Genomic DNA, 27,866 nt, shown 5'->3' on the forward strand with positions numbered 1-27,866 from the left:
CACTCACACATAACCCCACCGCAAACACAGGGAAGGGATAAGCATAACCTTGCCTGAAGCATACACACTGTAAGCTGCTTCGTGTTGTAACTGAAGAACAACAGACAACATCTTGGCTAAGAACAAGCTAATTTGGTGCATAATTTCAGGGTGTACCGACTGCATATATCAATAGCATAAGGAGACCCAATGTGTTTGACTAAGTCAGCGGAACGGATATCATCTCTGGAGAATATGGATAGGTGACGATACGGGTCAGGACCCTTCTTCAGATTGTAAATCAGCATCTGCAGTTCCATGTTTCTACGCATCAGTGGCATATTTGGATTTATGTAGCAGGTCCTTCATTCACTTGTGCCTCCAACACAGAAGCCACTGGACATTCTCAGTGAGATAACGCAGCAAGCAACGTCTTGTATCATCACAATCCCTCGGTGTGTACGAGGGCAACATACTGAACTAGACCCCAGCTCAAGGATCTGACCTGGACTGAGTTAAAGATACAGCAAGGAAGCAGGCCCTTCAGCCCACAGAGTCCGTGCTGACTATCGATCACCCGCTAACAGTAGTGATATGTTATTCCTCTAGGGGCAATTTTACAGATGCCAATGAACCTACAAACCCGCTGGTCTTTGGGATGTGGGAGGAAACCGGAGCACCTGGAGGAAACCCACACAGTCACAGTGAGAACGTGCAAATGCCACACAGACAGAATCCCAGGTCAGGATTGAACCCGGGGCTTGTGCACTGTGAGGCAGCAGGTTTGCCAGCTTAACCGCTGTTCTGTCCAAGTGGACCTTAGGTGATCCATACCAGCTGTTCAAAGCATCCAGTGTCTTTTAGGCAGATTCTTCTTAGTTATGGACTACTCCACACTCAATATCCCCTAAACGTCATTAGTTACTGCTTACTCCCCTCTCATTACCCCCTAAATCTCTTCTTCACACACCCCTAGTATGCTCCATTTGAAAAGCAGGAGAGGCTCGAGAGGCTCGAAAGGCTGTCATCCTTTCCTGTGTTTCCGTAACCACTTCACTATCGTGCTAAGAAAATGTACAGCTGAAGTAATGTAAAGGTTGAATATAAACCCAGACCGGGAAACGAACAACGTATGAAATAAATGTAGTCCAGCCTCATCATAAATATTGCAGCCTTATCCCTGCATGTGCGTGAGTGACAGACAAAAATTACTTGTTGCCCATCTTAAAATATTGTGCAATTGTCAGCTGGTTGTTTCGTTGGAACACAGACTTGTCCAGTGACGGCCTCAACTTCAATCTGGCTTCATTATTTTTTTAGAATACATGTCACGTTTAAATGAAAATTTTCTTTTGAACTGGGCAGCTGTGATCTATTAAATGGCAGCGCAGGCTTGAGGGGCTGAGTAGTCTCATCTCGCTCCTAATTTGTGTGTTTGCATTTATAGTTTTTTTGAAGAGGTACAGCGTGGAAACAGGCCCTTCGGCCTACCGGGCCCGTGCCAGCCAGCAATCACACTGGGGACAATTTACAATATACAAGAGCCAATTAACCTACAAACCTGTACGTCTTTGGAATGTGCGAGGAAACTGGAGCACACGGGAAAAAACCCACGCAGGTCCCGAGGAGAACGTACAAACTCCGTACTGATGGCACCCATAGTCAGTATCAAACCTGGGCCTCTGGTGCTGTAAGGCAGCAAGTCTACTGCTGCACCACTGTGCCACTATGCTGCCCTTAAAGGTGTTTAATACTAGCTAAACATTTGCAATGTGATATTTAATTTAAACTCCCAATACATTGTGACAAGTAATAGATGCTGCAGCAGATCATTCAACTTCTCTTGTCTGTTCCACCTTTCAATAAGGCCATGACTGATCTATAACCCAATGCTGATTTCCTGTACCAGCTTTATATCCCTTGACTCCCACAACATCCAAGAATCTTATTGATCTATGGGTATGTGTATCTTATGGACGTGAAATATCCCTTGCTGCTAATCTGGTTAAAAGTTGGTGCTGTGTATTAGAGGCATAAAGAGATACAGCGTAGAAAAAAGCCCTTTGGCCCAACTTGCCCACACCAACCAACATGTCCCATCTACATCAGTCCCACCTGCCTGCATTTGGCCCATCGCCTTCTAGACCTATCCTATTCATGTACCTGTCTTAAACGTTGCAATAGTCCCTGCGTCAACTACCTCTACCGGCAGCTCGTTCCATACACCCACCACCCTTTGTGTGAAAAAGTTACCCCTCGTTCAAAGTTGACATCCTGAGAGCTCATGCTTCAAGCAGAACGGGGCAGATGTTTTTGCAAAATACATTGACTGATTCAACGAACTTAACCAACATGTATCAATAAAATACTAGCACAAATGATCTGATCCATTTCTCTCTTCTTGTTCGTGGGAACTTGCTATGTGCAAATAGGTTACAATTTCCTATATTCAAATTCTTAAAATTGGTTACGAAGTGAATTGGGATGTCCCACGTTTGTGAAAGGGACCTTATTAATGCTTATAAGATGTTGCATTTCCACTCTAGAGTGTTTATTTTGTTGGTACTAAGCGATTGGAAAATGCATTATTTGCTATCAGGCACAAAGCTCACCTGCATGTAGCTCTGAAGCAGAATGTCACCAGAGCTATAGAACACAGCGCAGGAACATGCCATTAGTCCACAAGGGCAGTGCCAAACATGATGCCAAGAAAAACTAATGACATCGGCCATCCCACCTCCATAATGTTATTTCTCCACACCACAAAAATCTTTTCACCATTTAGCTCCCCTCCCAACCTAATCACCAGACCTCATCAGGCCCCATTCTGCTCTCCATCAAAATGTGCTCATCCAATATCCACACGATCAGAAGAAAGACCTTAGTGTGCATGTTCAACCATCCACAGGCACGGTGACGCAGGTGGGCAGCACGTTGGCGCAGTGTTAGAGTTGCCTCCTTACAGTGTTTACAGCGCCAGAGTCCCAGGTTCCATCCTGACTACGGGTGTTGTCTGTACGGAGTTCGTACGTTCTTCCCATGACCATGTGGGTTTCTTCCCACACTCCAAAGACGTACAGGTTTGTAGGTTAATTGGCTTGCTTTTAATGTAAATTGTCCCTAGTGTGCGTGTGCGGGAATCGCTGGTCAGTGTGGACTCGGTGGGCTGAAGGGCCTGTATCCTGTTTCCAAACTGTATCTCTAAACTAAACTAAACTAAATATCAGAGCCTTGGGATCTAGCACCAAACCAGTGCAGATCCCTCGTCTTGCTCCAATGTTACAATTTTGCTTTTGGTATAATCGCAGGCCATTGTCCCTGCCTCAACTACCTCTTCCGACAGCCAAGTCTTGCTGCTTTTTTTTTTCTCTTACAGATCAATAGAGATTGTGGTGATAGACTAAACTCTGTCCGCACATCTTTCCTTCCCCCAAACTCTGTCCATTAAGGAACTGAGCCCCACAAACCGAGAGCAGCCGGTACCCGATTATCTTTGATCGGACTTTACTGGCTTCATCGTGCACTAAACGTTATTCCCATATCATGTATCTGTACACTGTGGATGACTCGATTGTCATCATGTATTGTCGTTTCGCTGGGTTAGCACGTAACCTTGGTACACGTGACAATGAACTGAACTGAACCAGTGTCCAGTCTACGCTGTGCTGAGCGATCCCTGGACAGAGGTAGGAATGTTGCAGTTGTTTGGGAAGAAACAGCCCGGCAGGAATCCCAGCTCTGATTGAGCCTGGAGCTTTCTGCTGGAAGTGCTTCCCTGCAGATTACAAGTGAGCTCAAGGTCAGGCTGTCTTTGGTTACCGAAGCTGCCAGTACGTGATTCCTGTTTTCACTTTTAAAGGACATTCAACTGAGAGCCCAGAGGATACCTGGCACCTGGTCAGCAAGGGGAATGTCGGAGCTGAATGGGAGATTAATTGCCCAGCATTGTCCCATGACAGCACTTCCCCCTTGTCAATAATTTACTATTTCACTGCTCTATATCATCCAGTTACATTATTGATAAAACAGTTGCTGATTTAACCTGTGACATACATCAGTGTTCACTCCTGTGCTCCTCACTGTGTCGAACTGTGTGCTGGCAACAAGGATTTCTTCAATATATTGAGTTTACAGCTACATGCAATGCTGGAAATCAAGCGTGAATAGGATCAGTGAAAACACACTGCAGTGAAACCGCCTTAGCTCAATCCAGAAGCTTTAATGCACATGCCTGAAGTCACAGTGAGCCCATAGTGTGTCTATTACAGGGATAACTCTGTCACACGATTCTCTGATCTGTACCGCTGTATGTGATGCCAGTACATTTATTTGCTTGTCTTAAGAAATTTTGTGGACCAGAAATCACTGAGGGTCCCTCAGAACATCATTAAATGTTACATTTTTGTAGCCGATCCGCGAATGAACAGCCAAGCCACAGATTAGTTTTTAAATCTGCTTTTTTATACATTAGATGAAATATTATACTGAATATGAACCTTGGAGACAGTAAATGGAACTGCCAGAGATAAGCCTCCGAGTTGTCCTCATTTGCTCGTGACTCCTGCAGCGTTTAGTGACGCGGTTAGACGCACAGAGTCTCTCGCCCAGAGTAGAGGAATCGAGAACCAGAAGACATAGACAGGTTTACGGTGAGGAGGGGAAGGGACGGGGGAAAGATTTAATAGGAACCTGTGGAGTGACTTTTTCACACAAAGGGTGGTGGGTGTACGGAACGAGCTGCTTGAAGGAGGTAGTTGAAGCAGGTACTATCTGGGACATATTGATTACATTGGGCCAAAGGACTTGTTTCCATGCTGTATGGGTCAATGATTATTTGAGAAGTGTCTGTAGTCTATGTACCCAATGTCAATTAGCATGCATTAGCTAAACTACCAAAGGTTAATCGAGAATAAAGTGCATTAATCTTCAGATTAGAATCTCAAACCAACACAGTCCCTCTTTCCAGGGATCGAGAGGTTGTATATTCGCAGCAGGCAGCAGGTTGAACACAAGCACGTTTAAATTGAACAGTGTGCCATTAAGAACATACAATGTGTGTCATTGATTTTTCTCTGCCGTGGCGTTCTGTGCTGTATCGGAACATGGTGTGGGTGTCTATTTGCAGGGTAGTACTTAGCATTCACTAAATGCAAGTCTCTTTCAGTTTGCATACAATGCAGGCTGCATGCCACCTACACACACCCTGCTTCCATAGCTCTTACCCATTTGTCTCACAAAAGTTAATCAGCTGTGTTCAGACATTCCATATTAGGGATTTTGCCTCCACATCATTGAGGCACTGAGTTCTGAATGGTCAACTACTTTTTACAGCACCCCCCTGAGAGGCTTGCTTCTCATTTTAAGATTGTCTCCTTGTTCCAACTCACCTTTCAAAGAAAACTTTCTCCACCCAGTCAAATATTTAACCTATTTAAAGCACTCAACTAGTGCTTCACCCTTTAGCAATTGCCGTGTTAATAGACTATAGGTTCAGAGGGTCTCCAGGGATGTTTCAGAGCCAGGGAAATGAAATGCAGATATAATTTACCATCAACCATATTATTTACCGCGGGGATCGCTGTTTGGCTACCAGAGTGAAAGACTTGACTTTTAACAATGCACGATATTTGAAGAACCTACTGACTTCATCCGATCACTGACAAACTCCTTTATAAAGCTGTCACTAGTTTTCAGCTTTGTGAATGCATACCAAGTGCTCGTAATAGAAAGACCTTTTGGAACATGAACCCATTCACATCGTGCTGTAAAATGAGCAGAAAGCAATTCTCGACGTGAAAATGGGCTTGAAAGATTCAAAGGGCATATTTGTTTAAACTTTAGCCCTCGTTTCCTTGTCAACTAGCCTAAAGCTCCTGCACAATACTTGCTAACCACTGCCAGATTGCTACTCTTTCTGTGCTAAAACCCCATCACAATAAATGCTCAACTCGTTAGTCATTAACCATTTTATTTTCCCTCTATGCACAGCCACAGTACCAAGCACCCCAATGTTCTGCTTTGTATTGTTCTTTCAATCCATGCTCAAGATCCACATTCACTGCACACTGTAGCGTACAAGAGCACATGTCACACGACCCACGGTTGATATCTTCCATCAGGATATGAAGAGTTAAGAGCTCACTCTTCAAAATGTGACGTACACGAGGGATTCGCGGTTAAATTACTTGTAACTGAAGCTGACACTTTGCTGCAAAGAACATTTCGCAGTAAGAAAAAGTGAATTTGCGTTACATGACTCCCATACCACATCCTCATGATGTCCCAGGTTGGTCCTCCGCCAATGATTTTTTTTTTTGGCAGCAGTCGTTATAGGAAAAGCACGACTACCACCTTGCACCCAGCAAACACTAGAGGCAAAAATCATTGGTATTTGGTGGTGTTGAAGGAGGAATGTTGGCTAAGATACCTCGGAAAAAACTCCAGCATCACGGGATCTTTGACACGGTGCTATGCAAGACCTCAGCATAACATCTTACATTAGAACTCTGAAAATCCATCAAATTTGGGTCATTGTGGCAGGGGACGATCAGATTATCCAGATTATTGCATGTTACTCCCGTTAATATCCCAACACACCTTGAATTAACATTTTTTACATGTCGCACTACGTTGTCTTAACGTTTCCAGAGAAACTCTTTCAAAGTTCAAAGAGACCATGAGTCAAGTCAAGAATCAATTGAATTTCATTGTCATATGTCCCGAAACAGAACAATGAAATTCTTACAGGTGGGAGTGTGGGAACTGGGGCCCAGGTGAGTTGGGAGGGAGAACTGCAAACATCACATGATAAATATCACATGATAATTATCATAAAATAAGGCTAATGCAGATTTTCGGATTCTCAGTTTTTCGCGCATTACTCTACATCAGAAACACTGCATTTTGTAACCCCACTGCATTAAAAGGTTAAGACTTCAAGGCAATCAATGCTACTTAAAATACTTCACACATCAGCCCCCAAAATAGTCCGTCAACGAAATGCTAAACAGTTATCAAGGAACTGAGAATTTTAACAAGTGGCATGAAGCAGTTAATCCTGACTCGATTTAAGCCATTGATTTAGCAGGTACTGGTGCTGTTTTTGCATTGCAGTCCAGGTGTAATGAACACGTTACCCACCAGCAGACCATTGTGGCTGGAGAACCAGGTGATGGCTCCAATGGAGCAGTGACATCAAGTACAAGACTCAGTGTGCATCGTCAACCTGTAGATCAAGTCTCTTCATCAGGCAAGTTGTGCAGTTGTCAGGGTAACAAACGTACATCGCTAAAATGGGTTTTGAGGAAATCATCCACTCAAAAATGGGAACAACTGTAGGGTTTTTAACCAATTTCCACCTCATTAATTAGTTCACTGTTGATCAGGACCCAATTCCAATTACTGCCTTTGATCAACGTCCCTTGACATTCCCACTTTAACCGAGATCCATCAATCCCAGTCTGGACATTTTCAATTGGGTTTTCTTATCAGTTTGTTTGAATGGCGAGGATTGCAAGTTTTAGGTCCTGCAGCATAAGCAACGTTGGCTAGTACCGCTTTAAGAACTGTACTATGTGACCGATTGTTCATCCTACATTGGCACTTGTCAGCGTGGAAGCTTCCAGAATCTATCTGCCTCGGCAGAGAAAACCGCTTTTCTCCAGGTACGTTTTTTCTCAAGTGCCTGTTGAGCATTTCCAGTATTTCTTTGTTTTATTAGCTCTATAGGTCTACGTGACCAACTCTCCTTCAGCATCTTACAGAGTGAATGACACAGTTTCCACTAACCTTTGTGTTAAAAGAGTACCCACTTTGATGAGGATGAAGTGCGGAGATCATGAATGCTTCTCTTCCGTGTACATGTGAGGGGGTGTTCACCTGTCCCAATTATAATTGTAAAGGTGAAAGTGGCAATCTTTCTTTACTCAGGTTCTTACACTGTACAGGAAACCCTTAAAATGGCTGCCAACAAATCTCCATTGTACACAAATTTACAGTCCATCAGTATACTGCGCACAGATCAATTGTGCGTGAGGAGACACTGATGTGCTTGGGAGTGAATATACAAATCTGCTAATGATACAACGTTGTCATTTCGCTTGGGCAGCTTACAACCCAGTGGAATATTGACTTCTCTAACTTTGCTTTCCCTCTCTCTCCATCCCTCCTCCATCCTAGTTTTCTGACCAGTCTGACTGTCCTCCTGATTAAATTTTACCTTTGTATGCTTCGTTGTCACCTTCCCCGAGCTAACAACGATCTATTCAACATCTTCCTTGATCCTCATCCCCCTTTGATGTCTCGTTTTCACACCTGACCCTTCCATATCTCTGTGTCTCCCTCTCCCCTAACTAACAGTCTGAAGAAGGATCTCAACCCGAAACGTCACCCATTCCTGCTATCCAGAGATGCTGCCTGTCCCGCTGAGTTACTCCAGCATTTTGCGTCTACCTTCGGTGTGAACCAGCATCTGCAGTTCCTTCCTACACATTTTGCCTGTCAAAGTGGGCTGCGGGGTGGAAGCAGAGGCTTCAGAGAGCTAAATGCAGCATTAAAAGAATGGGCAAGGATATGGTAGATGGGACATAATGAGAAGAAAAATGAGGTCAAACATTTTTTGGTAGAAAAGGATCAAAGAAAGTGCTGTGCTTTGTTTAAATGGTGAAAGATTGAAAGATGTTGGTATTGAGGATCTTGGGTCTCCAAGTGCCCAAACCACTGAAAGTTAATGTGCAGGAATAAGAACCAATTGGGAAGGTAAATGTTGAAGTTCCCCACTTGCAAGAGTATGAGAGTAAAGTTGTCTTGTCCCAATTGTCCATCGGGATGAGAGTGCACATGGAATATTATGTTCCGGACCAATCTCCCTATCTGAGGAAGAATATAAACATGTAACTGAAGGAATGGAGCCAAGGCTCTTCTGGATTTTTTCTTGCGATGGAGGTTGGGAGATTGTTCTGTACAGAGAGAGAGATAATCAGACTGGGCCTAAACTCTCCAAAGTTTAGAAGACACGTACAAGATACAAAAGGGACATGGCAGGGTAGATGCAGTTGGTAATTCCTTGGCTCCAGTATCTGGGTCCAAGTATCACCATCTTAAAATAGGAAGCCAGTCATATGTGACAGAGAAGATGAGACGTTTCTTCACCCAGATGGTGATGAATCTTTGGAATTCTTGACCCAGGAGGGCTGTTGACTCAGTTACAGAGAGATGGATAGATTTTTGAATATGAAGAGAATGAGATTTAAAGCAGAGAAATAGCACTGAGGTAAATGATCAGCCATGTTCTTATTGAATGACAAAGGGGCCAAATGGCCTACACCCACTTCTATTGCATGATATTATAAAGATTAGCTTAGCATTACAAACTGGTGGAGGGCAGTAAGAGACTGGAGCTGAGTGTATCTGGTCGTATAGTCCATAGTTCTCCAGAGCATTAGTTCTATTTTCTTTTCATTGCAGCTTTCCCAGTCAGCCCAACTCCACAATGTCTCCAGCCCGTGCTGGCCACTCTTCCTATGGAGTTTGGATGAGTGCGGCAAGTGCCTCACTCGCCCAACTGTGCGTGGAGCTACGCTCCGATTCTTACCTCCTGTGCAAGCTCCAACTTGGACCGGTCGTTGGGTTCCTTGGACTGCAAGCCCATCAGGTAGGGAACTGGAGCGTCGAGAAAGTGCAGGAGGGAGGCCGGGAGGATGGGAACGTAGACATGTTGCCACTGGAAGGGGAAGAGAAGAGCCGTAATCCCCTCGGCCACCGTCATCAGCCGCTGGTAATCTGAAAGGAGATGGCACCTGTTTATTCGCAGCGTGAACGGGACACAAGATGGAATCAAACAAGTCGATACAAAGATGAAAACATTCTCCCAACGGACAGCACAGTGGCGAAGCGGTAGAGTTGGTGCCTGTCTTGCAAAATAGTCATCGGCCTTATTTAGCACTTTGGTAGCAACACAGCAACACAATCAAAGCTGACATTATGCAAATCATCTGGGTAAGTTACGGGAATTTGAGACGATTTGTTCTGCCGGAACATTATGGCTCTGAGTCAGAATAGACTACCTTAATTTTAATTAGCGATACAACGCGGGGACTGGCCCATCAGGGGGCGGGGAGGGGGGGGGGGAGAAGTGAAAACGTTGGAGTCTTAGCGGTCCTTGGTACGTGCACCCCTTAGAGCATACATCATAAGAGGTGTATAGGATGCCAAGCACATCAGACCATATCCATGAACTATCAGTTCATGGAAATGGTCTTCATATTTCTCTTCCAATTAAACAATAAAGTTTTGACAGAGGGGATGTTAAGACATGTGGAATAAGTTGGCAGAGACGTTGTATAATTATGACATTTAAAGGGCACTTGGGCAGGGTACGTTGATAGGAAAAGTTTGGAGGGATACGGGCCAAACACTGGCAAGTGCGACTCACTTGGTTAGGCTACTTGGTTGGCAAGGAGAGTTGGGTCAAAGGGCCTGTTAATGTGCTGCTTAGCTTTACGACTCCGTGACTGAGGTACGCCACGTATCTGACACTGCTCAGATTCTTGATGCTGCCACCAGCGGGGCGGAGCAAAGAGAGGTATCAAAGCCTGGCTTAGCACTGAGCAAAACCAGAGGGTGGTGAATCTGTGGAATTCTTTGCCACAGGACGGTGTGGAGGCCAAGTCAGTGGATATTTTTAAGGCAGGGATAGATAGATATTTGATTAGTACAGGTGTCAGAGGTTATGGGGAGAAGGCAGGAGAATGGGGTTAGGAGGGAGGGATAGATCAGCCATGATTGAGTGTCAGAGTATACTTGATGGCCTAATTCTACTCCTATTCCTGATGACCTTTCAGCTGCCTCGGTCTCCACTCTGATTGTACCAGTCGTTAATTATTCAAGCCGGCTTGCGTTGCGGCCAAGTGCTCGGATGCGACCACAGCGCCAAGCCTCGTGAATTATTTCACAATCTCAACTCTCCCTCCCAGCGCCTGGACGTGCGTGACGCTGGCTGCATGCTGCGCGCTGCTCCATTGCAAGGAGGCATGCTTGGTTGCCAAGTGACTGTCACACCAGCCTCTGCTCTCCCAGTTGCCATGGACACTGAATCAGGAGGCCTCCTGCACGTTCAAGCTACATGCCAGAGATCGACCACTGGTGCAGTGCTTGATCTAAATTTAACCAAATTTACCCTCCCTCGTCCTTGGAATGATGTATTAGATTTTCTGTATTCTTCTACGCGTTTAAACTAAGGATCATGACAAGCTGTATTTCCTGAAGGCTCCTCTATTTTCTCCCCTTCCACCCTTGTAGACTGGAAGCTGAGGGGCGGCAGCTGGAGGAGGCAGATGGACGGTGAGGTTGCCGTGGTCACGGGGTCGCAGTGTTGGTGGAGGCGACCGCGAGAGGCCCTGCAGCAGCCAGGTGAGCGGGTGGATGGAGCACAGCCGGCGGCAGCTGCAAGGAGTGACGGTGGAAGGACATGGCAGCATTGCATCGGGCCGGTCCAGGCCTATTTCCTCGATCCAGTGCCACCAGGCCACCAAGCCTTAAAAATTGAGAATCTGAAAAATTGTATTCCAGAGTGCAGTGCTGAACTACTATCTGCCCATGAGGGCATGAGAGAGGAGCTGGCCAAGGTCGGCTGGAAAGGGATCCTAGCAGGAATGACAGTGGAACTGCAATAGACAATAGGTGCAGGAGGAGGCCATTCGGCCCTTCGAGCCAGCACCGCCATTCAATGTGATCATGGCTGATCATTCTCAATCAGTACCCTGTTCCTGCCTTCTCCCCATACCCCCTGACTCCGCTATCCTTAAGATCTCTATCCAGCTCTCTCTTGAATGCATTCAGAGAATTGGCCTCCACTGCCTTCTGAGGCAGAGAATTCCACAGATTAACAACTCTCTGACTGAAAAGGTTTTTCCTCATCTCAGTTCTAAATGGCCTACCCCTTATTCTTAAACTGTGGCCCCTTGTTCTGGACTCCCCCAACATTGGGAACATGTTTCCTGCCTCTAACGTGTCCAACCCCTTAATAATCTTATAGGTTTCGATAAGATCTCCTCTCGTCCTTCTAAATTCCAGTGTATACAAGCCGAGTCGCTCCAGTCTTTCAACATATGATAGTCCCGCCATTCCAGGAATTAACCTAGTAAACCTACGCTGCACGCCCTCAATAGCAATGGCAGGAATTTCTGAGCATACTGAAGCAAATGGAGGATAATTTCATTTCAAAGAGGAAGAAAGATTCTAAGGGGTGTAAGAGCTAACTGTGGCTGACAAGGGAAGTTAGGGATCAAATAAAACTAAAAGAAAAGGTGTATAACATAGCAAAGATTAGTGGGAAGCCAGAGGATTAGGAAACTTTCAAAGGACAACATAAGGTAACAAAAAGGGCAATACGGGCTGAAAAGATGAAGTACAAGGGTAAGCTGGCCAAGAATATAAAGAAGGATAGTAAAAGCTTCTTTAAGAGAAAAAGATTAGTAAAGACAAATGTGGGTCCCTTGAAGGCAGAAACAGGTGAAATTATTATGGGGAACAAGGAAATAGCAGAAGAGTTGAACAGGTACTTTGGTTCTATCTTCACTAAGGAAGACAAAAACAACCTCCCAGATGTACTAAAGGACAAAGGATCTAGGGAGAGAGAGAAACTGAAAGAAATTTGCATTTGGCGAGAAATTGTATTGGGTAGACTGATCACCTCTTTGATGACCCTCGGACTATCCTTGATCGGACTTCGCTGGCTACCTTGCAACGTTATCCCCTTATCATGTACACTGTAAATGGCTAAATGTAATCATGTATTGTCTTTCCGCTGACTGGATAGCACGCAACAGAAGCTTTTCACTGTACCTCAGTACACAGGACAATAAACTAAGTTGAAACTGATATCTCCTGAGACCAAGATCAGATTTTTCAAACACTTGGAAATTGCACGGTGGTGCTAGAACATGGTGACTTACTGCCTGCTGTACCAGAGGAACATCCACTGCACTCATGTATAGTGTGATTTGACAGGATAGTATGCAGATCAAGCTCTTCACTGTATCCATGTACACTGTACATGCTTTTCCCAGGGTGGAGATATCCAACACCAGAGGGCATAACTACAAGGTGAGAGAGGGAAGGTTTAATGGGGATATGCAGGGCAAGTTTGTTTTTAACACAGAGGGTGGTGGGGACCTGGAATGCATTGCCTGGGGTGGTGGTGGAGGCAGATAAAATAATAATGGTTAAGAGGCTTTTAGATAGGCACATGAAAGTGCAGGGACTAGAGGGATATGGATCACATCCAGGCAGATGAGATCAGCTCAGCTAGGCACCATGTTCGGCACAAACATTGCGGGTCAAAGGGCCTGTGCTACGTTCCGTGTGACAATGATAAACGAAATTAAATTGTCTGAAGTAGAGTCCCGCCTCAAACGTCAACTATCCATGTTCTCCAGAGATGCTGCCTGACCTGATGAGTTACTCCAGCACTGTGTCTTTTCTTCTAAACCAGCATCTGCAGTTCCCTGAGTCTCCACTAAACTAAATTGTTGCTGAGATACAGGTCCACACACACACACAAAGTGTTTTTCCTCAAATTACCCAGTTTAGTAAATTATGTAACTGTGCCACAAATGCAACACAGCCTTGTTCAATGACAACTCATGATATTATAAATCTAATAATGTAGAACCCAAGATGATTTTTCTCTCTCTCGCAGAGCACAAATTTGACAAGCCTTTCACCCTGATATATAAGCAGTCAATTGAGCTCACCTTCCCATTGAAACTCAAATTAATGACCCATGAGTCTGAAGAAGGGTCCCAACCCGAAACATCACCCATCCATGCTCCAAACCTGCTGCTTCATAAGCGATAGGAGCAGAATTAGGCCATTCAGCCCATCAAGTCTACTCCACCATTCAATCATGGGTTTTCTATCTTTCCCTCTTAACCCCATTCTCCTGCCTGACACCACTAAGTTACTCCAGCACTTTGTTTCTTGTTTATGTAGCACTTTGTCAGAAAAATTCCTAATTTCTCGAGGCAGACCAACAAACCGTTGCTACGCAGGGTCAAACAAAGCAGCCATTTTGTTTCCATGGCTTCCCAACCAACCTGTTTACAGTGAATATTGCTTGAGGGCCCAGGACACTAGACAATGACATAAAACAATTCCTCATGTCCTCTAATGCTCCAGTAAGACTGTATAAAACACATGGTAATTGACATTTTATGCTTACCAATTACAACTCCGCTGGTAAATCAATGCTAACATGAATCACAACAAGTATTTATCAATAGAAAGAGTCCAATCACTCCTCACAAACAATGTGAGGATTGTTTAGTTTTATTTTTATTTTAGAGACACAGCATAGAAACAGGCCCTTCAGCCCACCGAGTCCGCACCGACCAGCGATTCCCGCACATTAACACTATCCTCCACTAGGGACAATTTCTACATTTTTATACTAAGACAATTAACCTGTAAACCTGTGCATCTTTGGAGTGTGGGAGGAAACCAAAGATCTCGGTGATCACGGGGAGAACGTACAAACTCCCTACAGACAGCACCCGTAGTAGGATCAAACCCGCGTCTCTTACTGTAAGGCAGAAACTCTACTGCTGCGCCATTGTGCTGCCCTATTGTACATATGTTATTTTATTGATCAGATGTCCTTGGATAACATTGTAGTTTAGCAGTTCAAATTCTATTTTATCCAAGACAAAGAATTATTTAGCAGATTGGTAAATATGTAACACTTTGGCCAGTCTTAGTACACTAACACCTGAACCTTCCACCATTACAGCCCCTCCTGTATAACGTGAACCTCATCATTCACAAGCAAGCTGGCCAACAGCACACCCCGCTAAAAACATGAACCGGACTTTTTTGTTCAGGAAACATTGCAGTGTCTTAAAGGTAGAAGACACAAAGTGCTGGAGTAACTTAGCGGGTCAGGCTGCATCTCTGGGGAAAAAGGATTACGGGCGGCACGGTAGCGCAGCGGTAGAGTTGCTGCTTTACAGCGAATGCAGCGCCGGAGACTCAGGTTCGATCCTGACTACGGGTGCTGCACTGTAAGGAGTTTGTACGTTCTCCCCGTGACCTGCGTGGGTTTTCTCCGAGATCTTCGGTTTCCTCCCACACTCCAAAGACGTACAGGTATGTAGGTTAATTGGCTGGGTAAATGTAAAAATTGTCCCTAGTGGGTGTAGGATAGTGTTAATGTACGGGGATCGCTGGGCGGCACGGACTTGGTGGGCCGAAAAGGCCTGTTTCCGGCTGTATATATATGATATGATATGATATGGGTGATGTTTCAGGTCGGGACCCTTCTTCGGATTGAAAGTGGGGGGGGTGGGTGAAGAGTTGGAGGTGAGAAAAGACCGGGACCAAACTGGGTCGGCCACAAATGACCTCAGGCAGATTACCCCTCGGGTTCCTGCTAATTCTTTCCTCCCTCACTTTGTCCTCTGGTTCTCGATTCCCCTAGTCCGTGCAAGTAACTCTGTGCGTCAACCTCAAAGGTATTTATTTCACAAAATGCTGGAGTAACTCAGCAGGTCGTGCAGCATCTCAGGAGAGAAGGAATGGGTGACGTTTCGGGTCGAGACCCTTCCTCAGACTGATGTCAGGGGGGCGGGACAAAGGAGGCTTCAGGGGGGTGGGACATAGGAAGCCTGTCCGTCAACCTGATCTATTCCTCTCAGGGTGCAGAAAGTCATCACACCCGACTAACATTGTACAGTCAGATAATCCTCACAAGCTAAAGACTCCCTCGGAACTGTGATTGAAAGAACTTGTTCGGATCTCATCAGGATTTCATGGAAAGATCGGTCAAGGAGGGTGGTTTCAATGTCACTAGATATTTGTTCAACTTGGCTGCCACGTTACCCACCAGGCAAAGAGCTTCAACGGATGCGATATGATGTTGTCTTTTACTTCTGTTGAAGCCTGCTGTTAGCTCTCATGACACCACTAGTGAGATTAATTTCTCTCCTTAGGCTTGGAATCTAAAAACTTGTGATAGCACTATTTTGGGAAGGTGGGTGCAAATTTCATGTTCAAAGATAACAGCACTGCGAAGATGAATAGTTATTTCCAATCTCTTCACCCTTTCAGCAGATTACATTCCCAGATCTGGCAAGTCACGGTGGCGCAGTGATAGAGTCGCTGCCTTACAGCGCTAGAGCCCCGGGTTCGATCCTGACTACGGGCGCTGTCTGTATGGATAGTTTGTCCCCTGATTCTTCCCACACTCCAAAGACGTCCAGGTTTGCAGTTTAATTGGCTTGGTAAACTTGTAAAATGTCCCTAGTGTGTGTAGGATAGTGTTAGTGTGCGGGAATTGTTAGCCAGTGCAAGTTCCCTTGTCGAATAAAGCAATGATTTTTATCTGATTTAAAGTATGTAAATATGTTCCCAGTTGAAAACCTCATTCCCAATGTTATAAAGTAACTTCCATCAACTTATTTGGTGGATGAAAAGTGGGAAACTACTTCTCCGATGGAAAATTGGAATTTATTATCTTATTGTGAGACTTAAATCTATTTAGTTCATAACCATGGAGGATGAATTGGTACCTTATTCAAAGACAAAAGTTCATAAGTCATAGAAGCAGAATTAGGCCATTCAGCCCATCCAGTCTACCACGCCATTCAATCATGGCTGATCTAACTTTCTCTCTCAACCCCATTCTCCCGAACCTAATAATCTCCGCTTAAAAAAACCCCATTGACCTGGCCTCCACAGCTGTCTGTGGCAATGAATTCCACAGATTTACCACCCTCTGACTAAAGAAATTCTTCGCTATCTCCTTTCTAAAGGAACGCTCTTTCATTCCGAGGCTGTGCCCTCTGGTCCCAGACTCTCCTACTAGTGGAAACATCCTTTCCACATCCACTCTATCCAGGCCTTTCACTATTTGGTAAGTTTCAATGAGGTTCCCCCCTTATTCTTGTATGTACAGTGCGTACAGGCCCAGAGCCTTCAAATGCTCATCATATCGTAAGCCAATCATCCTTGGGATCATACACGTAAACCTCCTCTGGAGCCTCTCCAACACCAGCTCTCATCCCTCCTTAGATATGGGGCCCAAAACTGCTCACAATAACTGACATCGTACTGAGCACAATTCCATGAGAGCACCACTTTCTACAATCACAATCATACTTTATTAGCCAAGTATGTTTTGCAACATACGAGGAATTTCATTTCCAGCATGGATTTCTCCATTTCCTAAATAACTTGTTTAAATTCTGTCTTGAATGAGATGACAATTAAGAATTGCCCAATATGGGTTGGACACGCTCAGAATTGAGCTGGGAACTCTGCCCAAACTCACATTCCATGAGCAGGGTGATAGAAGAATAATCTCGTCACAAACAACAGGCCTGGATAAGAATTCATGGGCCAAGGGTTAAAATTCCAATGTGTTCTTGGCATGGTATTTGCAGGAGTCATCGCACAGGAGGTGGCTGAGAGTTGCAACTTGATTGCCAGTGAGTTTCCTCCACACTCATGAGATGCTTGGAACTGCCCCATGCAGCAGGCAGATGCAAGTTAGCCTAGATGTGTTTGCTTTTCCATGAACCATCTGCAGATAGAGGCGACATGAAATATCCTTCCCTCCCCTCTGCAGAGCTACATGAATTACAATGTAGAGTCTGACTCAGAGTCAATAATGTACACATCAACTGTATTGCCAGCTCTTTACTTTATAATTTCCGACCAATATTAAACTCACATTTTACATGGACAGCCAGCCACTTAGGCTGCCTGACATGCTAAGGAGAGGAATAAACAGCAGTATCAACAGCGGCACAGTGGCGTAGCAGGAGAGTTGCTGCCTTACAGCGCCAGAGACCCGGGTTCAATCCTGACTCTGGGTGCTGTCTGGATGGAGTTGGTACGTTCTCCTCGTGACCTGCGTGGGTTTTCTCTGGGATCCCCAGTTTCCTCCCACACTCCGAGGGGGAAGTGCAGGTTTGTAAGTTAACTGGCCTGGTATTATTGTAAATTGTCCCTAGTATGTATATTTAGTGCGTGAGGATTCCTGGTCAGCGCGGACTCGGTGGGCCGAAGGGCCTGTTTCCGCACTGTATCTCTAAACTAAAGTCGAGAAACTGGACGCAATATCCTTCCGAACAAAGCACTACATAAATGTAGTAACATGGACAACAAAATACCAAACGGAGACACAAGGAGCTGCAGATGTTGTAAAAAGAAAATCAACACAAATTGCTGGGGTAACTCAACAGGTCAGGCGGCATCTCTGGAGAATTTGGATAGGTGACGTTTCAGATCGGGACCCTTCTTCAGATAAAAGAAGGGTCCCAACTGAAACGCCACCCATGCATATTCTCCAGAGATGCTGCCTGACCTGCTGATTTACTCCAGCACATTGTGTGTTTATTTTTTTTAAACAGTTAGGTTGGTGTTCTCAAAGCATGGCACGAGTTTCCTGATTACTTTCCTGTTCTCCGTCTCATCGGGGAAACTGTAGACCCTCAGTTGTAGTGTACATACAAGACTGAGGTTGTCAGGATTTTTAATCCACGGGGCTTGGCGATGTTGGCGAAGGTGGGCTTGTTGCTGCAGCTGTGGAGTTGATGTATGCAGAAGCAGCCTGGAGGGCTGGCTGGCCGGCCACTCCCTGTGATCTGATGGAATCTGTCAGTTCCCTGCAAGGCCCTTTAAATAATTCAGGCAATCCAACACAAAGCCTTCTCAGCTTCTTATTCCTCCTCACTGGCATTATAATTAAAAGAAAATGTGCCGTGTGAAGATTTTACACGCACTTACGAATGAAGTGCCTTGCTTTGGCCTGCTATATGCAAGTCACTACAGTGTAGAACTGGGTGGTGCCACTGCACAACTTGGCGTCTCCTGGTTCGGGCAATGCCTGACCTGCCCAGTATCTCAATTACATTTTGGTGCCACCCAGAAGTACAAGAGCTACCTGCTACCACACGTATTCCTGTTTTCCGTGTGGAATTCTCCCTAGCTTCTGCAGTATGTGCAAAGATGAAAAGACGGGACAATAATAAATACACTATACTTCCCGATATCAGCATATTGCCTTTTTTGCATCCAGCCTCACAGCTTCAAACTACCACCTTACACTCTTTGTAAAAACAAAGAACTGCAGATGCTGGATAATACACAAAAGAACACAGTGCTGGAGTACCTCAGCACGTCAGGCAGCATCATCTTCGACATTACCTATCCATGTTCTCCAGAGATGCTGCCTGACCTGCTGAGTTGCTCCAGCATTATGTGTCCTTATGTTTCTTACACTCTTTCCCTTGGAATGGCATAAAGCTTGTCCTTACTCATTCTGTTTGATGAGTTAATCTACTTTTAGTTATTACTCATGCAGTGGGAATGAGAAAGTCATCAGTCATCAGGACAGATTCACAAATTGTCTAACGTTTATGCATTATGAGGAAACCACTTCAAAATTAATTCATCATTATTTCATCAAAACCTAGCAGTGTCGTAGCACAATTTAAAAAAATAATCTTTACAGAACGCACTTTGTTCAAGCCACCAACATTTAAAATGTAATTTATTTGTTTATCAAAAGTTATTTCTGTGGAAGCTAGGGACAGAATCCTTTCACATGTGCATTTGTACGTGGCAATTAAATCCTTTGAGCGCAGGAGGATGAGGGGTGATCTTATAGAAGTGCACAAAACTGTGAGAGGAATAGATCGGGTACATGCAGAGTCTCTTGACCAGAGTAAGAGAATCGAAGAACCAGAGGACACGGATTTGTTAGGGGCAAAAGATTTAATAGGAACCTGAGGGGTAACTTTTTTTTTTACACATTAAAGGTGTGGCGGGTATAAGGGATGAGCTGCCGGAGGAGATAGTTGAGGCAGGTACTATCGCAACGTTTAAGAAACATTTAGACATTTTGGCCTAGTTTCACAGCACTCCCGTTCTCCCACTTATTTTCCTTCATTGTGGCCATCTACACCACCCTGATTTATAGTCTGGTCAGGAAAATGGCGCTGGGTGAGGGGCAGGAGGTCATCAGTAACGATGACCACAAAAACGAGTGAATTATTATGAGCCCACCTAGCTCACTGTTGTTCTGCAAGAGAGGAAATTGGACACCCCGACCCAATCTGCCCCACATGTGTTTGCACATCCACCCATGTGCTTGACACTTGCAAGGCTCGGCAAGTTCTTAAGTTATATCATTACAGCTACGCTCAAACAGGAAGGGTAAAAGTGCAGGGACAACCAGGCATCAACCACAGCAGAACACAGAGTGCCGGTGGATCTCTGTGTTGGAAGAACACTGGGTCAGGAAGCATCTGTGGAGGGAATGGAGAGGTGACGTCTTGGGTCGGGACCCTTCTTCAGACCCACAGCCACCCATTAAATTCAGAAGCTGCCCCATCTGCCGAGTTTCTCCAGTACTTTGCGTTTTGTTCACAATTCCAGCATTTGCAGTTCCGTGTGCCTCCATCAACTGGGACTCCGAACTGAGACCGACGGCCGCCAACACAGGCGACTATTTGCCTGCTGACCACAGAAGCAGATCTACAAACTCACGTTACAGACGCCCCACACTCTTAAATCTCTATTCCGACAGCAACATTTCATACTTTAACTATGATCTTCTATGCGCTGTAAATGGCTCGATTTTAATCACGTGTGGTCTTTCCGCTGACTGGGTAGCACGCAACAAACAGCTTTTCACTGTACCTCGGTACACGTGGCAAAATATACTGAACTGAAATGGAATTCAGACATGGCAAATTCACCGCTCGCAACGGCCCCCAAATTCCTACGTGATCTAAATGATCGCTGGTGAAATCTGCTCTGGGCTAAATTGATTTTTGTGCAACTTACATGCAGAAAAGGCAGGTGCTAATTGATTCAATTTCTAGGTTGCCATGCCTTCAATTATCACACGCATGAATAATAGAGTGGAAATGAAAGGGGGCTTTGTCATTGAATTAAAAAAATTTTATCACAGCGAGCTATGACTAAGAACAGATGGGTCAGTTAGGATTAATACTGTTCGACAACACAGTGAGGGAAACTCCCTCCCCCATGTCTGCTCCTCCAGCTCGCCCTTTCCAGCTTTGCTTCTTTTGAGCAGATCTGCATCAAGGATTCAGGCTTGGGTCAAAGAGTCAGAGTGATGGAGTGATACAGCCTGGAAACAAGGCCCTTTGGCCCAACTTGCCCACACCGGCCAACAGTTATGCTTGTCTCCCACCTGCCTGCGTGTGGCCCACATAGAAGCATAGAGAAAAATAGGTGCAGGAGTCGGCCATTCGGCCCTTCGAGCCATTCAATGTGATCATGCCCCGATCCTCTAAAATCAGTACCCCGTTCCTGCTTTCTCCCCATATCCCTTGATTCCTTCAGCCCTAGGGGCCAAATCTAACTCTATCTTGAATACATCCAGTGATTTGGCCTCCACTGCCTTCTGTGGCTGAGAATTCCACAGATTCACAACTCTCTGGGTGAAAATGTTTTTCCTCATCTCAGTCCTAAATGGCCTACTCCTTATTCTTAAACTGTGACCCCTGGTTCTGGACCTGGGGGTCACAGTTTACTGCACGTGACAATAAACTGAACTGCACTGTGTGTTGCTCAATCACAGTCAAAAATCTGCAAGGGTAATGGGTCTACGAGGGAGAAATATTGCTGAGAGTCCGTGTATCTTTGCACCTGGGCCCACGATGAGAGTCAGCATTCAGTGGGCACTGTTTGTAGTTTAGTTTTAGAGATACAGTGCAGAAACTGACAGTGAACCGAGTCAAACCCAATAGCCATTTCATCGACCGATCCTTAACAATGCAGCTTCTTACCTTGCGAGTACAGAAGAATCTGCATCTCCAGAAGCACACACGTGAAGAGCTGAACCAAGTTTTCCAAGCCCAGCAGTTCAAAGACCTCTCGCAGTGGGAAATCAAAGAGGGGCAGCTCAGTCGGCCCAGGTCGCTGGCAGATAATCGGCCCGTAGACCCCTGAGAACTTGAGCGAGCGGCCGGGGGGAGGCAGCGGCACCTCGTAGAGGATGTTGTGGATGTAGCTCTCCAGGGGCAGGGGTGGAGTCTGCTGGGAGCTCACCGCCTTGTGCAGCTGCTGCAGGAACTTGCGACAGGCCTGCACGAAGGGCAGCGGCGTGATCAGGCAGATGCACTTGGACACGTAGAGGGTATCGCGGCCGATGTCGTAGGAGTTGTAGCGCTGCATCTTGGCCTGCGAGGAGCTGTCCCCCTCGTCGATGCTGCTGGCCAGCGAGTCCATGCTGCAGGAGGACGAGGCGTACACGCTGCTGCACTGCTCCACGTTGTGCATCTGGTACAGTGTCTGCATGGCGCTGCAGATCTGACGGCAGGTGACCTCCTCGTAGAAGGTGAGCACAAAGCCGTAGGTGCGCGAGCCGTCCTCCCGCGTGATGAGGAAGGAGTGGAACTGCGGATCCCTGTTTTCCGCCTGGGTTTTGAAGGAGAGCCCTTTGGGCATGCAGAGCTGAGGGAAGGAGGGGGGGGGGGAACAAAGAACAAAGCACACGTTAACACTCTTTGAATGAACAAGCAATAGACAATAGACAATAGGGTGCAGGAGGAGGCCATTCGGCCCTTCGAGCCAGCACCGCCATTCAATGTGATCATGGCTGATCATTCTCAATCAGTACCCCGTTCCTGCCTTCTCCCCATACCCCCTGACTCCGCTATCCTTAAGAGCTCTATCTGGCTCTCTCTTGAATGCATTCAGAGAATTGGCCTCCACTGCCTTCTGAGGCAGAGAATTCCACAGATGCACAACTCTCTGACTGAAAAAGTTTTTCCTCATCTCAGTTCTAAATGGCCTACCCCTTATTCTTAAACTGTGGCCCCTTGTTCTGGACTCCCCCAACGTTGGGAACATGTTTCCTGCCTCTAACGTGTCCAACCCCTTAATAATCTTATACGTTTCGATAAGATCTCCTCTCATCCTTCTAAATTCAACATATGACAGTCCCGCCATCCCGGGAATTAACCTAGTAAACCTACGCTGCACGCCCTCAATAACAAAAATATCCTTCTTCAAATTTGGAGACCAAAACTGCACACAGTACTCCAGCCCTGTACAGTCTGCAACCTTTCCCCCATTGCCGAACTGTACACTGCAAGGGCCAGGAAGCGAGCGGGCAAGATCATCTCTGACCCTTCTCACCCTGGCCGCAAACTCTTTGAAGCACTTCCCTCTGGAAGGCGACTCCGGACTGTCAAAGCAGCCACAGCCAGACATAAAAACAGCTTTTTTTTCCGCGAGTAGTAGTTCTACTCAATAACCAAAGTCTGCAGTCTCTTTTTTGCTCTGGTTTCCTTTCACCCACATGTTTAGACCGTAATGTTGTATCCTTATTATTTTGACGTGGTCATGCTTTATTCTTAATTGTTAACTGTATGTTTGTGTTGTCATTTGTGAGCGGAGCACCAAGGCACATTCCTTGTATATGCACATACTTGGCCAATAAACATATTCATTCATTCATTCATTCATTACCAAACAACTGGGGTGGCACAGTAGAGTAGCTGCCTTGCAAAGGCAGAGACCCGGGTTCTATCCTGACTACGGGTGCTATCTGTACGGAGTTTGCACATTCCCCCCGTGATCACGTGGATTTTCTCTGGGTGTCCTGGTTTCTTCCCACGCTCCAAAGACGTATAGGTTTGTAGGTTAATTATCTTTGGTGAAAATTGTAAATTGTCCGTAGTGCTGGTGTGTGGGCGGCACGGTGGCGCAGCGGTAGAGTTGCTGCCTTACAGCGAATGCAGCGCCGGAGACGCAGGTTCGATCCTGACTATGGGCGCCGTCTGTACGGAGTTTGTACGTTCTCCCCGTGACCTGCGTGGGTTTTCTCCGAGATCTTCGGTTTCCTCCCACACTCCAAAGACGTACAGTTATGTAGGTTAATTGACTGGGTAAATGTAAAAATTGTCCCTAGTGTGTGTAGGATAGTGTTAATGTGCGGGGATCGCTGGGCGGCGCAGATTCGGTGGGCCGAAGGGCCTGTTTCCGTGCTGTATCTCTAAATCTAAAAATCTGTACGAGGATCACTGGCCCTCTTTGTTTCCGCGCTGTATCTCGAAACTAAACTAAACTAATCTACACGCTGGTAAAGCGATGTAGCAGGAATGGCCCTTTTAAATCATCAACCTGTCACCAACGAGAGTGCGGTCCTGACCTACCATCTACCTCATTGGAGTCCCACGGACTATCTTTACTGGACTGTATCTTGCACTAAATGTTATACTCTTTATCCTGTAGCTGTACACTGTGGATGGGTTGATAGACAATAGACAATAGACAATAGGTGCAGGAGGAGGCCATTCGGCCCTTCAAGCCAGCACCGCCATTCAATGTGATCATGGCTGATCATTCTCAATCGGTACCCCGTTCCTGCCTTCTCCCCATACCCCCTGACTCCGCTATCCTTAAGAGCTCTGTCCAGCTCTCTCTTGAATGCATTCAGAGAATTGGCCTCCACTGCCTTCTGAGGCAGAGAATTCCACAGATTCACAACTCTCTGACTGAAAAAGGTTTTCCTCATTGAGTTGATTTTCCTCATTGAGTCATACAGCTTGGAAACAGGCTCTTCAGCCAAACTTGCCCACACTGGCCAACATGCCCCATCTTCTCTAGTCGCACCGGCCTTCTTTTGGCCTATATCCCTCTAAACCTATCTTATCCATGTACATGTCTAATTGTTTCTTAAACGTTGCAATAGTCCCTACCTCAACTACCTCCTCTGGCAGCTCATTTGTGTGAAAAAGTTACCCCTCCGGATTCCTATTAAATCTTTCCCCCTTCACCTTAAACCGATGTCCTCTAGTTCTCGATTACCCCACTCTGGGCAAGAGACTCTGTGCGTCTACAAGATCTATTTCTCTCATGATTTTAACAGCCATGTGGTAATCATGTTTAGCCTTTTCGCTGATTGGATAGCACTCAACAAAAAAGCTTCCCACTGTACCTCGGCACATAAACAAACGAAACTAAAGTCAGGATGGAAGGCCGCAGGCCAAGGCAGATGACGTTACCTGCACGTGCACACTGCAATGGCTGCTGATCACGTACGCAGATCCAGTGCTGTACAGCACTCAAGGGAACAGTGGAGCAACTGGTAGAAGCACTGTCTCACTGTTCCAGAGACCTGGCTTCAATCCTGACCTCTCACCCTTGTCTGTCTGTGTATACCCTTGTGCCCTTTACCACACTGCCTTAGTATACCCTTCCTGTGACCATGTGACCCAGCTGTGATCAGGTCAACTGAATCAATCTACCACAACCAGAGAGCAGCACTGAACTACTATCTACCTCTTTGATGTCCCTCGGACTATCCTTGACCGGACTTTGCTGGCTTTACCTTGCACTAAACGTTATTCCTTTATCCTGTATCTATACACTGTAAATGGATTGATTGTAATCATGTATTGACTTTCTGTTGACTGGTTAGCACGCAACAAAAAGATGTTTGCTGTACCTGGGTGCACGTGACAATAAACTAAACTGAAACTGAACTTCCTCTGGGTTCTCACACATCTTAAAGGCTCGCGGGTAGCTAGTTAATTGGCCGCTGTGAATTGCCCTGTGTGTATAGATGAATGGTAGATTCTGCAGGGAATGTGGGAGAGAATATAACTGGGATGAAGGCAGGTTTGTGTAAATACGTGGATAATAACTAGCAAGGACACAGTAGGCTGAAGGAACTGTTTCCGATTTACTATGCCTTCATTTGAGTTCACTGATTGAGTTTGAGTTCAGCAGAACTTGATAATAATAAACCAACCAATAATAAACCGATGCTGTTATCAGGCAACTGAACCATCCCATCACCAACTAGAGAACGGTCCTCAGCTACCATCTACCTCATTGGAGACCCTCGGTCTATCTTTCATCAGACTTCACCTTGCTCGAAGCGTTATTCCTTTTATCCTGTATCTGGACACTGTGGACAGCTTGATTGTAATCAGTAATCACCTATAGTCTTTCCGCTGACTGGATGACACGCAATAAAAAAGCTTTTCATTGCACCTGTGTGGCAATAAACTCAGCAAAAAATGAAAATTTACAAATGTTATCTTGCAATATTTAATGTGATAAAGACTAAAAATAGTATTGTCGGTGCAATCATGCCCTCATTTTAAGACCTGTTAAGTTAAAGAGGGGAAAGCGAGATGAGTGAACACTGTAGTTTCATTGGGTCAGAAAAAAACTGCAGATGCTGGTTTAAATTAAAGGTAGACACAAAATGCTGGAGTAACTCAGCGGGTCAGGCAGCATCTCGGGAGAGAAGGAATGGTGACGTTTCGGGTCAAGATCCTTCTTCAGACGAAGGGTCTTGACCCAAAATGTCGCCCATTCCTTCTCTCAGATGCTACCTGACCCACTGAGTTACGCCAGCATTTTGTGTCTACCAGTAATTTCATTAATAATGTGGGGTGTCAGCTGAGCCAGGCTGATGCAAAGAAAACCAGGATTATTTGATGATCATGGAGCTCAAGGGCACAGGGAAACCATACAACAATGATACAAATTGATCTCTCCACATATCATATCATATCATATATATACAGCCGGAAACAGGCCTTTTCGGCCCTCCAAGTCCGTGCCGCCCAGCGATCCCCGTACATTAACACTATCCTACACCCACTAGGGACAATTTTTACATTTACCCAGCCAATTAACCTACATACCTGTACGTCTTTGGAGTGTGGGAGGAAACCGAAGATCTCGGAGAAAACCCACGCAGGTCACGGGGAGAACGTACAAACTCCTTACAGTGCAGCACCCGTAGTCAGGATCGAACCTGAGTCTCCGGCGCTGCATTCGCTGTAAAGCAGCAACTCTACCGCTGCGCTACCGTGCTGCCCCATCATCGTCCATATCTCCCATTTCCCTTATCCCTAACCAGTCTGAAGAAGGGTCTCAACCCGAAACATTACCCATTCCTTCTCCCCAGAGATGCTGCCTGTCCCACTGAGTTACTCCAGCTTTTTGTGTCTATCTACAATTATATGAAATATGGGTTTCAAAAATTAAAGGGACTATGCTTTCTCCAGTCATCAAAATACTTCACTAATTACAAAGGGTTCAGAGTGTCTTGCTCCCACATCCATCTCTAAAGCCTGCCTACAGATCTCAGAGAGCTTCCCCCTTAGAGGCATCATCTTTCAGACAAAACATAAAACTATCCTCTCAAGTGGATGTTAACGATCCGTTGGTGAGCGCAGGAGTTGCTCATTGTTTCCTGACAAAAATCCCGACCTTCAATTATCACCCAAGAAAAGGCCAATGCACCCAGCCAATTAGTTGTGTTCGTGGGAGTTTTGCAGTGTTGAAGTTAGCTACTGCAATCCCCTAATTAAACCAGGGTGAAAAGTGTTACTGATTCTAGGGTGAAATATAAAAAATGAGAAAATAGGAAAGGAGTATGATCCGAGGACCATCACACCTTGCCCCACCATTCAATACGTTCATAGCTGATCTCTGCTGACTTCAACTCCTCTTTCGTCTAGTTTTAGCTTAGAGATACAGCGCAGAAACAGGCCCTAAGCCCCACCGAGTCCGCACTGACCAGCATTAACACTATCCTACACACACACACACACACACACACACACTTGGGACAATTTAGACTTATACCAAGCCAATTAACCTACAAACCTGTACTTCTTTGGGATGAGGGAGGAAACAGGAGTACCTGGAGGAAATCCATACAGTTACAGGGTCAACGTGCGAACTCCACACAGATAGCACCTGCAGTCAGCATCGAACCCAGGCACGGTGAGGCAGCAACTCTACCAGTTGCACCACTGAGCCGCCATTGGTATTGTCAGCATTCATAAGTGATAGGAACAGAATTAGGCCATTCAGCCCAT

The 27,866-nt window shown here is 45.6% G+C and overlaps 1 protein-coding gene across 1 annotated transcript in view; it reads right to left on the reverse strand.

Moving 5' to 3' along the window:
* Positions 1 to 27,866, reverse strand: part of LOC144603757 (DENN domain-containing protein 5B-like) — a 125,359-nt gene that overhangs the window by 64,394 nt on the left and 33,099 nt on the right. The window contains exons 4-5 of the mRNA XM_078417463.1: positions 21,801 to 22,467; positions 9,572 to 9,759 (exon numbers count right to left, since the gene is read on the reverse strand). Coding sequence (XP_078273589.1) covers positions 9,572 to 9,759; positions 21,801 to 22,467 — 855 coding nt within the window. The remainder of the gene's footprint in view (positions 1 to 9,571; positions 9,760 to 21,800; positions 22,468 to 27,866) is intronic.

The sequence above is a fragment of the Rhinoraja longicauda genome, chromosome 20, assembly GCF_053455715.1.
Source record: "Rhinoraja longicauda isolate Sanriku21f chromosome 20, sRhiLon1.1, whole genome shotgun sequence".
In the NCBI taxonomy this organism is placed as follows: Eukaryota; Metazoa; Chordata; class Chondrichthyes; order Rajiformes; family Arhynchobatidae; genus Rhinoraja; species Rhinoraja longicauda.